The 14,341-nt window shown below is 48.3% G+C and overlaps 1 protein-coding gene across 2 annotated transcripts in view; it reads right to left on the bottom strand.

Annotated features, from left to right (window-relative positions):
• Nucleotides 1–14,341, bottom strand: part of PAN2 (poly(A) specific ribonuclease subunit PAN2) — an 85,020-nt gene that overhangs the window by 59,003 nt on the left and 11,676 nt on the right. For both annotated transcript variants that reach the window (XM_040425596.1, XM_040425598.1), the window contains exons 3-6: nucleotides 6,839–7,008; nucleotides 6,566–6,686; nucleotides 3,136–3,213; nucleotides 669–936 (exon numbers count right to left, since the gene is read on the bottom strand). In XM_040425596.1, coding sequence (XP_040281530.1) covers nucleotides 669–936; nucleotides 3,136–3,213; nucleotides 6,566–6,686; nucleotides 6,839–7,008 — 637 coding nt within the window. The remainder of the gene's footprint in view (nucleotides 1–668; nucleotides 937–3,135; nucleotides 3,214–6,565; nucleotides 6,687–6,838; nucleotides 7,009–14,341) is intronic.

The raw sequence follows: 14,341 nt of genomic DNA, 5'->3' as shown, positions 1-14,341 counted from the left end.
CACGCTCTCTCCTGGTAGCCTTCCTTTTGGGAAAGCCTTCCACACAACACCAGCATGCTACATCACTGGTGTGCACAGTTGCTGGGAAAAGCACAACCTCCTACTTGCCTATAGATGTTGTTCAAGAGAGCTGCCACTCTCTGCTGGGGGTAACTCAAATGCCTTGGTCTGGATGCCAGGAAAACACAGAACGCTGCCTGTGGGCCCCTTCAATAGCTAGCCTCAACAGGAGACCCAGCCAGTAGCTTGATTTTAAAAACAAAAATGGAGCGCCAAGAGCTCCACATCAGGTCTCCTAGGGACAGGATGAAGCCGAGGTCCTAAACTTTTAACCAGGTTCCCTGTCCAGCTCATGGGTGCACTCACTGGAGCAGGAAAATTGTGCTCTCTCCCTCTGCCATAATTCACAATGGAGGCTGTAGAGCATCTAGCAGTATCCTGCTCCACTGACAATCATGTAGAGAGGGGACATCACAATAGGACTTCTCAGATATCAAGAAGCGGACAAAGGCTTCGGTGATTTCCTTTGAACTAGTTTATCCACACCTTCCATACAGTATTTGTATTTTATGGAGCAGACAAAAGTTTGATAGACTTCACAATAATATGCATAAATTAATTGCACCATAATACATAAGGAATATAGAATAAAGACATTCTGAGCTCACCGCGCTGGGAAATAATAGCTAGCCGGGAAGTGTAGGTAGGGACGAAGCGCAGAAAGAGGGGATCAACGTGAACCTGAAGTGGAGTGATGGCCCGCATCATACGCAAATCATACACTTTCAGGAAGCGGTCACAAGCAAGAACATTCATGCGACTGGAGAATCCACATGTCACCACAAGGTTTCCATGGACGTCAAAGTCAGACAGACTACCCGAGTATGCATCAAACTCGTGTTCGACTTTAAATGTGCGAAGATCTCGTAACGAAAGCTGCAGGGTCAGAGTACAGTGGAGAACAGAGAAATAAAAAATTGCGATGTAGCACATTACAAAACAGGCTAAAATGTAAAGTATAGCATAAAGCCTGCAAAAGCCCTTTCAAGACTTTACATTAGGATTTAACTAAGTCTAACTGAAGGTTTAAGTATACCTAAACAAACCCTAATGTAAGTAAGTATGTATATATTTTTTTTTACTTTTCCTAGTAAAATAGGTACCTAAAGTTCAGGTGCCCGTTACGCTTTAGAAGCCGTACACCACTGTGTATGGAAGCACGGATTCCCATTTGGGCCACACCGTGTGCTGTACAGGTCAGAGAATCTCTCCTCCTGCCTGTACCAGCTCTTCTCAGATAAAGCCTGGCATAGATGGGCGGTCAGGCTTTAGCAGAATGGGCAAAGCCAGGGAGGGGCCATGTGCTTCTAACTCCCACCCTGCGCTTTCTCCGATATGCTAATAGCCAAAAACGGATGTGGCATGCAGGCTACTAGCAGAGTGGAGCGAGTTTCATCAAGGTTTTGGAAAATGGAGAGCAGAAAAATACTACTCAGAACCAGAGTAAATCTTATGTTTCCCAGGTAGTGTTCTAAAATGGGAGCCATACAGATCAGACACAGAAAGTGCACGCCGCCAGCATTGTGCACACGGTGGGATGAAGTGAAAAAATAATAATCCCAGACTGTGGGGCTAAAACACTGCTGGATCCCTAAACCGGCCCATCTTCAAGTAAACGGTCATGAGCCAACAAAAGGTTTCATTATCATCACTCTCTAGCCTTCTGGGAAGCAAAGATTTGCCCTCCTTTTAAGAATATGGCTGAACATTCTAAAATGTGTTTCTACACAGTGTCACCATTGTAATCACTTCTTCCACCAAGAATACATTGCTGTAAGCAATTTTTAAATCCTGGCACATCCATCAGAGAATATTTTACTAGGGAGTGGTCAGAAAACTACAGATGGATTCACAGGGTATTGAAGAGGTCTGTATATAACAGTAAGGCTAGGGCTACACGAGTGAAAGGGTACAACTACACTGACATTTTATAATGCTAGTCTATGTTGTCACACAAAATCCATCTTGGATGGGGTTTTTGTGATTGCCGTGTCGCAGTATGTTGCATGACACTGACACCATAGACTAGCACTATAACCAGGTCTCCCGGCATTACTGTGACAAATGTCGTCATGTAGTCCCAGCCTAAAGGGCAATAGAATATTTCCACTTCTAGGGAATCTGTTTTTATTGCTCTACCCTGCTGCTACCAAGTGCCATCAGCAGTTATGCATGTTCAAAACTGCTGACAAAGTAGAGCTTTTTTCATGGGGAGTAGCACGACTACAAACTTATATTCTGTCAGATTTTATTTCTTAAAGGGGTTCTCCAGGAATGATTTAAAAACAGCCACCAGTAACTGGTCGTAGAGCAGTCCTGTGAGCGGGACTGGTGGCCGCCACTTGCAGAACTGCCTGTTACTGGCAGCCATTTAAAATTATTCCTGTAGAATCTCTTTAATGGAGTGTGTCTCTTCAGCAAATGCCATTCATCATGTAGACAAGGTTAATACAAGGCACTCATTTATTACTTTGCTGGCTTGATTCGTTTTTTTATCGCATTACACTGCTCGTTTCCAGGGGTTCCAATTACCAGAGAGGCCGGCACTTTTTGCTATAGTGCAAGCACATCCACTGCTGCTGGATTGCAGGGTGGTCATAACCCCTGGAAATGAGCAGTGTATATTGTGATGGAAAAATTTATATAGCCAGCAAAAGGAGGCAATATGGACAATCACAATACATTAGTAAGTGCCTTGAATTAACTTTCACTACATGATAAATGCAGTTTGTTGAAGTGAGAAACCCTTTAAGTGCACTGGAGGTGGAGCTTCCCTGAAGTGCACTGTGCCGCTTCACAGCCCATACCCTAAGCTCCAAGTGGCAGCTTTAGCATCTATCTAAGAGATCAATACAGCTGTCCCTCAGAACGGGGTATGGTGATAGGTGAAGCAGCAGCTTTTCACAGTGAAGTTCATATACACACTACTCCTGATGGCAAACACTTAACAAAACATGTATTTGTCCTTCTCTCTCCAGGCCCTAATAGTGCTGTCAGCCATTTAGCATGGACAAACTGCTGACAGATTCACTTTATGATTGTAAGACTAGTTCTATAAAATGGAAACTGACATACCTTTCCAGATGTATGCCCACAGAAAAAGAATCGGTTGGACTGTCGCATAACTGTAATACCAGGAACTTCAACTGTATACTAAGATTTAGAAGGGGAAAAAAAATCAAAAAAAATCAGTAACAGTAAATATTTCGAGACATTTATTTGGTTCACAGGAGTCCCGTGACACACTAGTAGTCTGTAAATACTCCCCTAAAGGAGTTGACCCACAAAAACCCAGATAAGCTCCTCTTTACTCTTGTCTATATGAGTACAGGATTGGAGCATTTCCTTGCTCAGATGCTCCACTTTGCCCTTGCCAGCGCAAGGTCTGTTTGTTTACTGCTGGTGACGTACCAGGCTTCATATCACTTCAGCCTAGCAGTGAACCCGATGGACCCCCTGGAGGTAGGTACTATGCATAGTACCCACGGCATCTGAGCAGTTAGAGGGAAGGGGCTCCCTCTGCCTTCCGATCAAAGGCCCCATGGTGAAATTTGAGGACTGATAGTTTGTTGTGACTGCCTGGGGCCTTGTGAAGGCTTCCAGTGCTGTCCTAGTGAGCTGCCTGCAGAGCCGTGCAAGAGGCACAGCCCGATGGGTAACTGTCAGATTCCCATAGACTGCAACAGTATACTATTGCAGTCCATAGATTCAGAAGATCACGTGTTCAATTCCCCTAATAAAGGACTAGATATTACAGTAAAAAAAAACTACAATGTTAAATAAATATCTCTTCCAATGTGCGAAAAAGTTAGGGGTCTGAAAAGATGGAGGAGAAAGGGAAAACATAGCAAACTATTACAGTGTTGAATGTGCATGATAAATGTTTGTATATTTTAATAACTCAGACATGGCAATACCAATAAAAAAAAAATATATATATATATATATATATATATATATACACATACACACACACACACACATATATACATACACTGCTCAAAAAAATAAAGGGAACACTTAAACACAATGTAACTCTAAGTCAATCACACTTCTGTGAAATCAAACTGTCCACTTAGGAAGCAACACTGAGTGACAATCAATTTCCCATGCTGTTGTGCAAATGAGATAGACAACAGGTGGAAATTATAGGCAATTAGCAAGACACCCCCAATAAAGGAGTGGTTCTGCAGGTGGTGACAACAGACCACTTCTCAGTTCCTATGCTTCCTGGCTGATGTTTTGGTCACTTTTCAATGCTGGCGGTGCTTTCACTCTAGTGGTAGCATGAGACGGAGTCTACAACCCACACAAGTGGCTCAGGTAGTGCAGCTTATCCAGGATGGCACATCAATGCGAGCTGTGGCAAAAAGGTTTGCTGTGTCTGTCAGCGTAGTGTCCAGAGCATGGAGGCGCTACCAGGAGACAGGCCAGTACATCAGGAGACGTGGAGGAGGCCGTAGAAGGGCAACAACCCAGCAGCAGGACCGCTACCTCCGCCTTTGTGCAAGGAGGAACAGGAGGAGCACTGCCAGAGCCCTGCAAAATGACCTCCAGCAGGCCACAAATGTGCATGTGTCTGCTCAAACGGTCAGAAACAGACTCCATGAGGGTGATATGAGGGCCCAACGTCCACAGATGGGGGTTGTGCTTACAGCCCAACACCGTGCAGGACGTTTGGCATTTGCCAGAGAACATCAAGATTGGCAAATTCGCCACTGGCGCCCTGTGCTCTTCACAGATGAAAGCAGGTTCACACTGAGCACATGTGAAAGATGTGACAGAGTCTGGAGACGCCATGGAGAACGTTCTGCTGCCTGCAACATCCTCCAGCATGACCGGTTTGGCATTGGGTCAGTAATGGTGTGGGGTGGCATTTCTTTGGAGGGCCGCACAGCCCTCCATGTGCTTGCCAGAGGTAGCCTGACTGCTATTAGGTACCGAGATGAGATCCTCAGACCCCTTGTGAGACCATATGCTGGTGCGGTTGGCCCTGGGTTCCTCCTAATGCAAGACAATGCTAGACCTCATGTGGCCGGAGTGTGTCAGCAGTTCCTGCAAGACGAAGGCATTGATGCTATGGACTGGCCCGCCCGTTCCCCAGACCTGAATCCAATTGAGCACATCTGGGACATCATGTCTCGCTCTATCCACCAACGTCACGTTGCACCACAGACTGTCCAGGAGTTGGCAGATGCTTTAGTCCAGGTCTGGGGGGAGATCCCTCAGGAGACTGTCCGCCACCTCATCAGGAGCATGCACAGGCGTTGTAGGGAGGTCATACAGGCACGTGGAGGCCACACACACACTACTGAGCTTATTTTGACTTGTTTTAAGGACATTACATCAAAGTTGGATCAGCCTGTAGTGTTTTTCCACTTTAATTTTGAGTGTGACTCCAAATCCAGACCTCCATGGGTTGAAAAATTTGATTTCCATTTTTTAAATTTTTGTGTGATTTTGTTGTCAGCACATTCAACTATGTAAAGAACAAAGTATTTCAGAAGAATATTTAATTAACTCAGATCTAGGATGCATTATTTTTGTGTTCCCTTTATTTTTTTGAGCAGTATGTATGTATGTATGTATGTATGTATGCGCGCGCAACAATGGGAAGAGAGGGTTATTTGAATCTTTTAGATAATTTATATTTGAAAATTGTATTTTTATTTTTTTACTTGAACATGCTACAGTGTACTACTGCAGACTAAGGATTTATACTGGCTTCCCAATAAAGACCTGTAGGCAAGGCTTAACAAGAAGTTTGCTATGGTCGCCGAGTGATAACTGTACTACACAGCCTGTACCTGATGCATATTGAGTGGGCTCAGCATGTGAACCTGCTCCATACGTTTCCTCAGCACCAACATCACACAGTTACACTATGGTGCATATGAACGTTAATAGCTGGAGAGAGGGAGCCACAAACGTAGTTAAAGTGATGAGTCAAAGAACAGTCTTGCCAAGACACTCTTACTTAGACAACGTAAGGGTGTGTTCACATGAAGTCTTCTACCTATGGATTTCATCACATTTTCCATGCTAAAAAACCACCTAACATAACGGTCCATTGTTCTATATGGGAATCTTTGTTTCAGGTGGAAATAAAAACTGAGCATATCTATTCTTAAGTGGTTGAATGGGGTTTAAATCTGCATGTAGACTGTCAATGCGACCAAGGGCTAAATGGCTGGCTTTACACAGCCTGGTGTTCTGGACAATTATCAGGAACAACCTTTTTACGAATGCCCGTTACCGATAATCTGATCACACGATGAACAATCAAAAGGCTAGGGTGAAATGATCTGAGGTGTGGCAACCTCAATCATTCCCTTGCAGCAGACGGACCAGCCTCCTAGTGGAAAAGCGGGACAATACCCAAGGTTGCTGTTCCACAAATTACAAACAGTTCTTCCCGATTACTGCCTGTAAACAAAGCTCTGGGAGACGCCTGTCCAGATGCTGACATGATAGATATATGACTATATGAAGTGAAATTAGTTACCTTTTGTGTTTCTTGCACAGTGTTAAGATCCATCTGGACGACATGGTTCTGCATACCTCCTATGAGTAGGGTGTTGCCATCTGTGAGTAGAAGACTGTGGTTGTCTATAGTCTCATCCATCCTAGAAGCCATAATGAGGAGTGACACAGTAATACTAAAAGCGTGAACTATATGCATTTACAAAATAAATCTGAAAAACATCTGATTATAAAGCTGTTCAACTGAAATGTTGTGATCAAAACCCAATGATATCAGGAGTAGCCAGAAACTCACAGGTAGTCAAAGATGATCAGTCCTCCGCGTGTCATGCATTTCAGGTTGTTCTTTGTGAGGAAGAGAACTCCTGTGTCCACACTCTGGATCTGCCGGATATCATTGCTAGCATGCACTTGGAAAGACGAGTATCTCTCAAGGGCAGGGCTAAAGAAGGATGTGGCATGGCCCTAAATATAAAAAATAAAAAATGAAATTAAACAAAATAAAGACCCCACAAAGTGAATCATTATACTGGTGTGAACCTACTGTATGCCAGCATTTTGGCAGCTTATAATACAGAAAAGAAAAAAATTGGATTTTTTGTACTCACCGTAAAATCCTTTTCCCGTAGTAGGCATTGGGGGACACAGCACCATGGGTATATGTCCAACTACCACTAGGAGGCACTAGACACAAAAAGTGTTGGCTCCTCCCCATTGGGCTATACCCTCTCCACAGGCACAAGGCTATTCAGTTTGTACCAAAAGCAGTAGGAGAGAGAAAAAAAAGCAAGGAACCAACAACTCCCGTACCGGGAAAGATCAAGAGATCAGCCCGGAAAATCGGAAGTAAAAACATAGGGTGGGATCTGTGTCCCCCAATGCCTACTACGAGAAAAGGATTTTACGGTGAGTACAAAAAATCCAATTTTCTCGTGCATGGCATTGGGGGACACAGCACCATGGGACGTCCAAAAGCAGTCCCCGAGGGTGGGAAAAGAACAGCCATGCCACCGGTTGGGTATACAGGTGCAGGAGAACCATGTGACCAAACAGGAGAAAACACGGAATGGGCAAGAGGTTCCATAACAAGGAAGAAACCTCAAGGAAGAATCAGTGAAGACTGTCAGCACCCCAGGAAAAAAGCCTGGAAGAAAATCCCAAATGCAAGAAGGCGGCAAAAGGGAGCACCGAGCTCAGCCAAGGGCTGGAGAAAAAATTAGGACAGCACCGCGTGTTGGGACTACCTAACGCTCTAAATTGTCTCAGACCCAAAGAGCGAAAAAACCTGTGGCCAACCCCTGACAGGCCAGGGGAGAAAGGAAACAAGGAAGTACTGGAAGCCAAATGAGTGAGTGAAGCCATAGCAAGGCTCACATGTGAAGGGAGCAGGTCTCCCCTCACCGCAAGGCAGGTGATGAAGTTAAGCGCCCTATTAAAAAGGCGAAAACCCAAGGCTGCTAGAGGAAACCGCCAACCCTTGGAGAAGGAGGGGGTTGTAGGTAAAAGCCAGGAAAAAAGAGTAAGACCTGCGTTCCAAAAACAGGAGACAAGGCTCGAGCCTCTGAAAACAAGATATCACTGTGAAGCGTAAGACCAGAGGAAACTCTGGGCATGTGAAGCATCAGGGAAAAAAGGAACCAGATACAGGCCCAGGAAATCTCAGCAGGACACACTGGACTGAAAGACATGGAAGTAGAAGGAGAGTACTCCCAACAGCCTAAGGAGGAAAAGTTCTACAACAGGAGGAGGTCCCTCCCGAAGGAGACCATACGGTGGAATTGCAAACCGTAGCGCTAAACCACTCAATACCAGGTACTTGACGTGGGAGGATGGGAAAAGAGACACGAATCCCAAGAAGACCACAAGGCTATTGGGACCCATAAAGGGAACAATCAACCCAGGCCCCGACCCCCCCAAAAAAACGATTGTCATGCAGAACCTGAGTGGTCAAATGAACGGGGACAGGGACTCCAGAAAGGAGTACCCGGAATGGGCTCACAAGGAACCAGGAGCTGAACCACCAGAAGACAACGCAAGCCAGAATATCCAGGAAAGGAGAAATGAAACTAACATAGGGGAAGGGACATTGGCCATGGACAACTAGCCATTCCAAGAACAGTGACTAGCAAACTGTATACATTGTCCCAGAGAGGGCAAGTACAGCAGCTCGGGATGTACCACTAAATTGACAGACATCCATATGCATAAGGAATGCAGAAGTCGCCATGAAAAAGCCGGGTGAGACTACACAGAAATGTAGAAACCAGCTGCGACCGGCGTACTGAAAACTCCCAGGGGGGAGAAAGTACCTGACAGGTGCAAACGACGGCAAGGTCCAAGGGGACTGCCCCTCTGACATGTAGTACAACTAAGCAGAGAATATAAGGGAATACCGAGAACACCTGGACCCAGAAGGAACTACGGGACCCTGTCCGATGCCAGAGCAATCAGCTGAAAAATTACCTGCCAGGCAGGTGTGTGGCGCTCAGTGGTCCTGTCCCTGACCCGTGGGAGGTCCTGTCCCTGACCCGGACCAGGGAGGACGTCCAGCGACGAAAAATGCTGATGACCCCAGAAGGATTCCATGTGGCGGAGGACATCCAGCGATGACCGAAAAACTGCTGCAGCGGCCGATGCTCACCAGCGACGTGCCCCAACAAGGTAGAAGATCCAGTGGAGATCCCTGTACTCCACCAGGAATGGGCCACTCTAATAGGAAACAACGCGAGTACTCCTCTATAACATGGGGTAACGCGAAGCGCAGCATACCGTAGTACCTTATAGAGATGGCAAGAGCAACCCTAGCACAAAGGCCAACAACCACCTGGCTATGGTGCAGGGAGCATGGTTGTATGTGGACCACCATGCAGATCAGAACAGATCAGCCATATACTGGAGCTACAATAAGTGGCACTAGACCGACAAGGTGGGGGTTGGGCCGGCCCACCCCTGCCAGATATGGTAACCATGCACATGCAGAACCAGGATGGCCTGTTGTAGACAGTGCCCTGAGAAGTACAAGGAGACCATTGAGCACGACAGATAACGGAGTGGAGATGTATGGAAGAACCAAAAGGGTGAAACCAACAATCGCAGCACAGATTAGAACCTGGGGGCAGAAAACACCCAGTAATACAGAAACTGTATGGGCCACAGATTGCACCATAGGGCCCAGCACTTTGAGTAATACAACCACACGCCTAAAATATAGGGAAAGTGGCTGCATGTCTAAGGAGAGTGGAAACATAGCCACAGAATCTGGGAATGCTACAGCATTTGGAGGGTACAGGTACTCAACCTGTAAAGTAGAAATATGGCTGCGTAGTGCAGAGATACGACCAGAAAGGTGTAATGGGTACAGCATCTGGAGATGGTAGAGGTACTACCTTTAAGATCAGAGCAATGTGGCCACATGGTGCACCCTAGAACCAGGGAGGTGCAACAGCTACCGCGTTAGCAATGGTACCTATATTCCGCCCGGGAAGGGGAAAATAGGGCCGCACGGTACCACAAAGAACAAGACAGGTGCACACTACAATCAGGTAGGTGAAATGGCAACTGAAGGAGGCCCTCTATTTCGCCTGAAAAAAAGGGAAACAGGGCCGCATAGTACACCATAGAGTCAGACAGGTGTAACGGCTGCAGCATCAGAGACGGTGCAGGAACTCTACCTATGAAGGGAGTAAGATGGCTGTTTGGTGCACACTATGATGAGGTAGGTGCAATGAGCACGGCAATTGGAGGAGGCCTCAATATCTCGTCCGGTAAGGGAGAGAAAATGCCACATGGTACACCATAAAGCCAGACAGGAGCAACAGCTACAGCATCAGGAGATGGTGCACGTACTCTACCTATGAAGGGACCAAGGTGGCAGCTTGGTGCCAACTAGAACCAGACAGAGGCAATTCTACGGCAATTGAAAGTGGCCTCTATATCTCGCCCGTAGGGAGAAATGTTGCCGCATGGAACACAATAGAGCCCGCCAGGGGTATTGGCTACAGCATCGGAGATGGTGTAGGTACTCTACCTATGAAAGGGAGCAAAAAAGTCTGGGAACAGACAGGAGCAATTGCTACGGCAATTGAAGAAGGCCTGTATATCCCGCTCGGAAGGGAGAAATAGTGCCGCATGGAACACCATAGCGCTAGCCAGATGTATCGGCTACAGCATCAGGAGATGGTGTAGGTACTCTACCTATGAAAGGAGCAAAGTGGCTGGGAACAGACAGGTGCAATCGCCACGGCAATTGAAGGCGGCCTGTGTATCTCGCCCGGAATGGAGAAATAGTGCCGCATGGAACACCATAGAGCCAGCCAGGAGTAATGGCTTCAGCATCTGGAGTAGGTGTAGGTACTCTACCTATGAAAAGGAGCAAGGCGGATGGAAACAGCCAGATGTAATTGCTTTTCCTTACCAACCTACAGGAGGCGCTTGCCTAGAACAGGGACCGCCTGTTATGAGGTAGAGTGGCGAACACCAGCACCAGGATGGGGACCCGGTGGAAACACTCTCAAATGTGTAGAGCATAGCCCCTGGTATAGGGGAACCAGGAAGGCTTGTCAGGTACAGCCTATGGCAGTGGTGCAGGTACCCCCCTGTTAAGGAGAAGGCGTACGTACCAGAGACACCAAGTAGGTGACTCATTATGCTAAACACGGGGACGGCTGCCTTACCTGTGCGGTTGAATACCTGTGCAGTCAGGGGAGCGCCATCCGAAAATCCACTAGAGGGGATACCAACCCTGGGTAGGAGAGGTTCCTCCGTGCACATTAGTCTTGACCTCCCAGAGGGCTTCTGTATGGAGGAAGACCGCCTGATGCTCTGTTCCGAGGGAATCGGTGCAGAGGTGTCCCCAGAGGCAACGGGTGGGGTGACAGGAAAGGATTCGTCACCAGCCTCAGGCCTGTCCTGGGGAGGACCCGAGGATGCCGAGGAGGGGTGGAATCCTGTTGAGACCACCCGAGGTTGTACTGTGAGCTACCCCTTGCCGGACCCGGTATCTGAGCATGCCTCATCTGCAGGGAGGACCCTGGGAGGGCATAGGTGGCCGCAATTGGATAGGTAGCGGTCCAGCGACTCAGCCAGAGATTGGGAGAGTCGGACAAGGTTCCCATGGCTTTGACAAAGAGGAAGACCATTCAGAAGGGACCTACACAAAAGGATTTGGTCAGGGGACACAATAAGGTCTGGGAAGAGGTACTGCACACAAGCAGGGACAGGCCGACCGCATGGCAGCCTTCGTAGACAGCGGACGCACGTGAAAACACGTGGCGATCCGAGGAGAGGCTGGGAGAGGAGACCCTCATAGAGCAGCCAGCAGAGGCTGTCATATCAGGACCCGGATGCCATGTTCCCCAAAGAGGTGCTGCAGCAGCTATAGAGGCTGCAGGAGAAATGAAGCAATTGAGGAGGGGTGGGGGGAACGACTTGAGTGATCCCTATGTACAGCTTTAGCTGCCTTCACACAGTACATAGGACAATGACTTAAAGGGGGTCTGCAGTTCCTTTAAAACTGAGATATCTGTTATTCTTCACTGGATAGATAACCCACATTCGACCAGTAAAGGGTGGAGGAGATAGCCCCTCCCAAGGGCCGGGCGGGGTCAGAAAAGCCCGGGAAGCAAGGAGGAGGGGCTGGGAAGATCGCGGCCTAGCATGCCCAAAAGCCGGGGCCTCGATTTATGAGGCGGCCGGGAATGGAGCGACAGGGGCGGGGCGAATTGCGGCCGACCGAGGGGCCTCCGGACCCACAAAACTAGGTGAGGAGGGTAGGAGGGGGGGAGCGACGCCTGGGGGTGGGCGGAACAGGGCAAACAGAGCACCTGGGAGCCGGGAACGGGCCATGGAAGATGAGGCCTAGTCCCTGCAAAAGCCGGGGACTAAAGTAGCGGGGAAGACCCAGGAGAAGACTGTGTGGCCAGAGAGGAGAGAAAAAACCAACCAAGGGGGAAGAGAAAGGTGGAGGAAGATGGAAGCTTCCCAGGACCCCCAGCTAAGGTGGATCCCACCCCCCTGGCCACAGGAGGGAACCTAACCCTGGGGCAGGGACACAGGGACAGGGGAAAATACTCACTATACTCACCATCTGATGTCTTCGGGCGCCGCAGGGTCACCCCTTCGGCAGACTCAACACTGGAACCGTGGGAATGCCGGCAAGCCACTGCGGATGCAGTCTGTGGGGACTGGGTGACCGGCGATGGTACAGAAGTACGCGCCCGCAGGGGGGGGGGGGCAACTAAAGTGGAACACGATGGAGCCCCAGCCTGCAGCAGGTATAACGGTGGAGATCACCGAGACCTGCAGAAGAGAGAAAAAAAAAAAAAGATAAAAAAATTAAATTAAAAATAAACAGCAGGACCTGCAAAAAAAGGACAGGTCTGCCTCCTACGGACAATAGACAAAAACTGAATAGCCTTGTGCCTGTGGAGAGGGTATAGCCCAATGGGGAGGAGCCAACACTTTTTGTGTCTAGTGCCTCCTAGTGGTAGTTGGACATATACCCATGGTGCTGTGTCCCCCAATGCCATGCACGAGAAAAGAACTTTTTAAGGCAGTGTCAAGAGCCTCTATTGCAGATTCCATAAACATTTGTAGGTCCCCAGTATAGTAAATGGGTAGGTCACAGTTGGTTTCCATCATCTCAGGGATCTGCCACCGATTGTGCTTCTGCTCCAATGACAAGCTAGAAAAGCGTTAATAACCAGTAGACCGGTAAGGGCTCTTTCACACTTGCGTTGTCCGGATCAGGCGTGTACTCCATTTGCCGGAATTACACGCCGGATCCGGAAAAACGCAAGTGAACTGAAAGCATTTGAAGACTGATCCGTCTTCAAAATGCGTTCAGTGTTACTATGGCACCCAGGACGCTATTAAAGTCCTGGTTGCCATAGTAGTAGTGGGGAGCGGGGGAGCAGTATACTTAGTCCGTGCGGCTCCCGGGGCGCTCCAGAATGACGTCAGAGCGCCCCATGCGCGTGGATGACGTGTCCATGCGATCACGTCATCCATGAGCGCGGGGCGCCCTGACGTCACTCTGGAGCGCCCGGGGAGCCGCACGGACGGTAAGTATACTGCTCCCACGCTTTACCATGGCTGCCAGGACTTTAGCGTCCCGGCAGCCATGGTAACCATTCAGAAAAAGCTAAACGTCGGATCCGGCAATGCGCCGAAACGACGTTTAGCTTAAGGCCGGATCCGGATTAATGCCTTTCAATGGGCCTTGCAGCAAGTGTTGCGGATTTTTGGCCGGAGCAAAAAGCGCAGCATGCTGCGGTATTTTCTCCGGCCAAAAAACGTTCCGTTCCGGAACTGAAGGCATCCTGAACGGATTTCTCTCCATTCAGAATGCATAGGGATAATCCTGATCAGGATTCTTCCGGCATAGATCCCCGACGACGGAACTCTATGCCGGAAGAAAAGAACGTAAGTGTGAAAGGGCCCTAAGGAGGACCTGTCACCACAAAACACAATGCAGTCTGCAGGCAGCATGTTATATAGCAGGAGGAGCCGAGCAAATTGATAGATTGTATTCTTTGGACTATAAGATGTTTGTAGCAATGAAAAATCTTGCTTAAAGAGGACCTTTCACCGATTCTTACCCTATGAACTAACTATACAGACATGTGGAGCGGTGCCCGGGGATCTCACTGCACTTACTATTATCCCTGGGCGCCGCTCCGTTCTCCTGCTATGTCCTCCGGTATCTCCGTTCCCTAAGTTATGGTAGGCGGAGTCTGCCCTAGCGCTGGCCAATCGCATTGCAGAGCTCACAGCCTGGGAGAAAATAACCTCCCAGGCT

Source organism: Bufo bufo, chromosome 3 (genome assembly GCF_905171765.1).
Source record: "Bufo bufo chromosome 3, aBufBuf1.1, whole genome shotgun sequence".
Taxonomy (NCBI): domain Eukaryota; kingdom Metazoa; phylum Chordata; class Amphibia; order Anura; family Bufonidae; genus Bufo; species Bufo bufo.
This window is presented reverse-complemented; position numbering and strand designations above follow the sequence as displayed.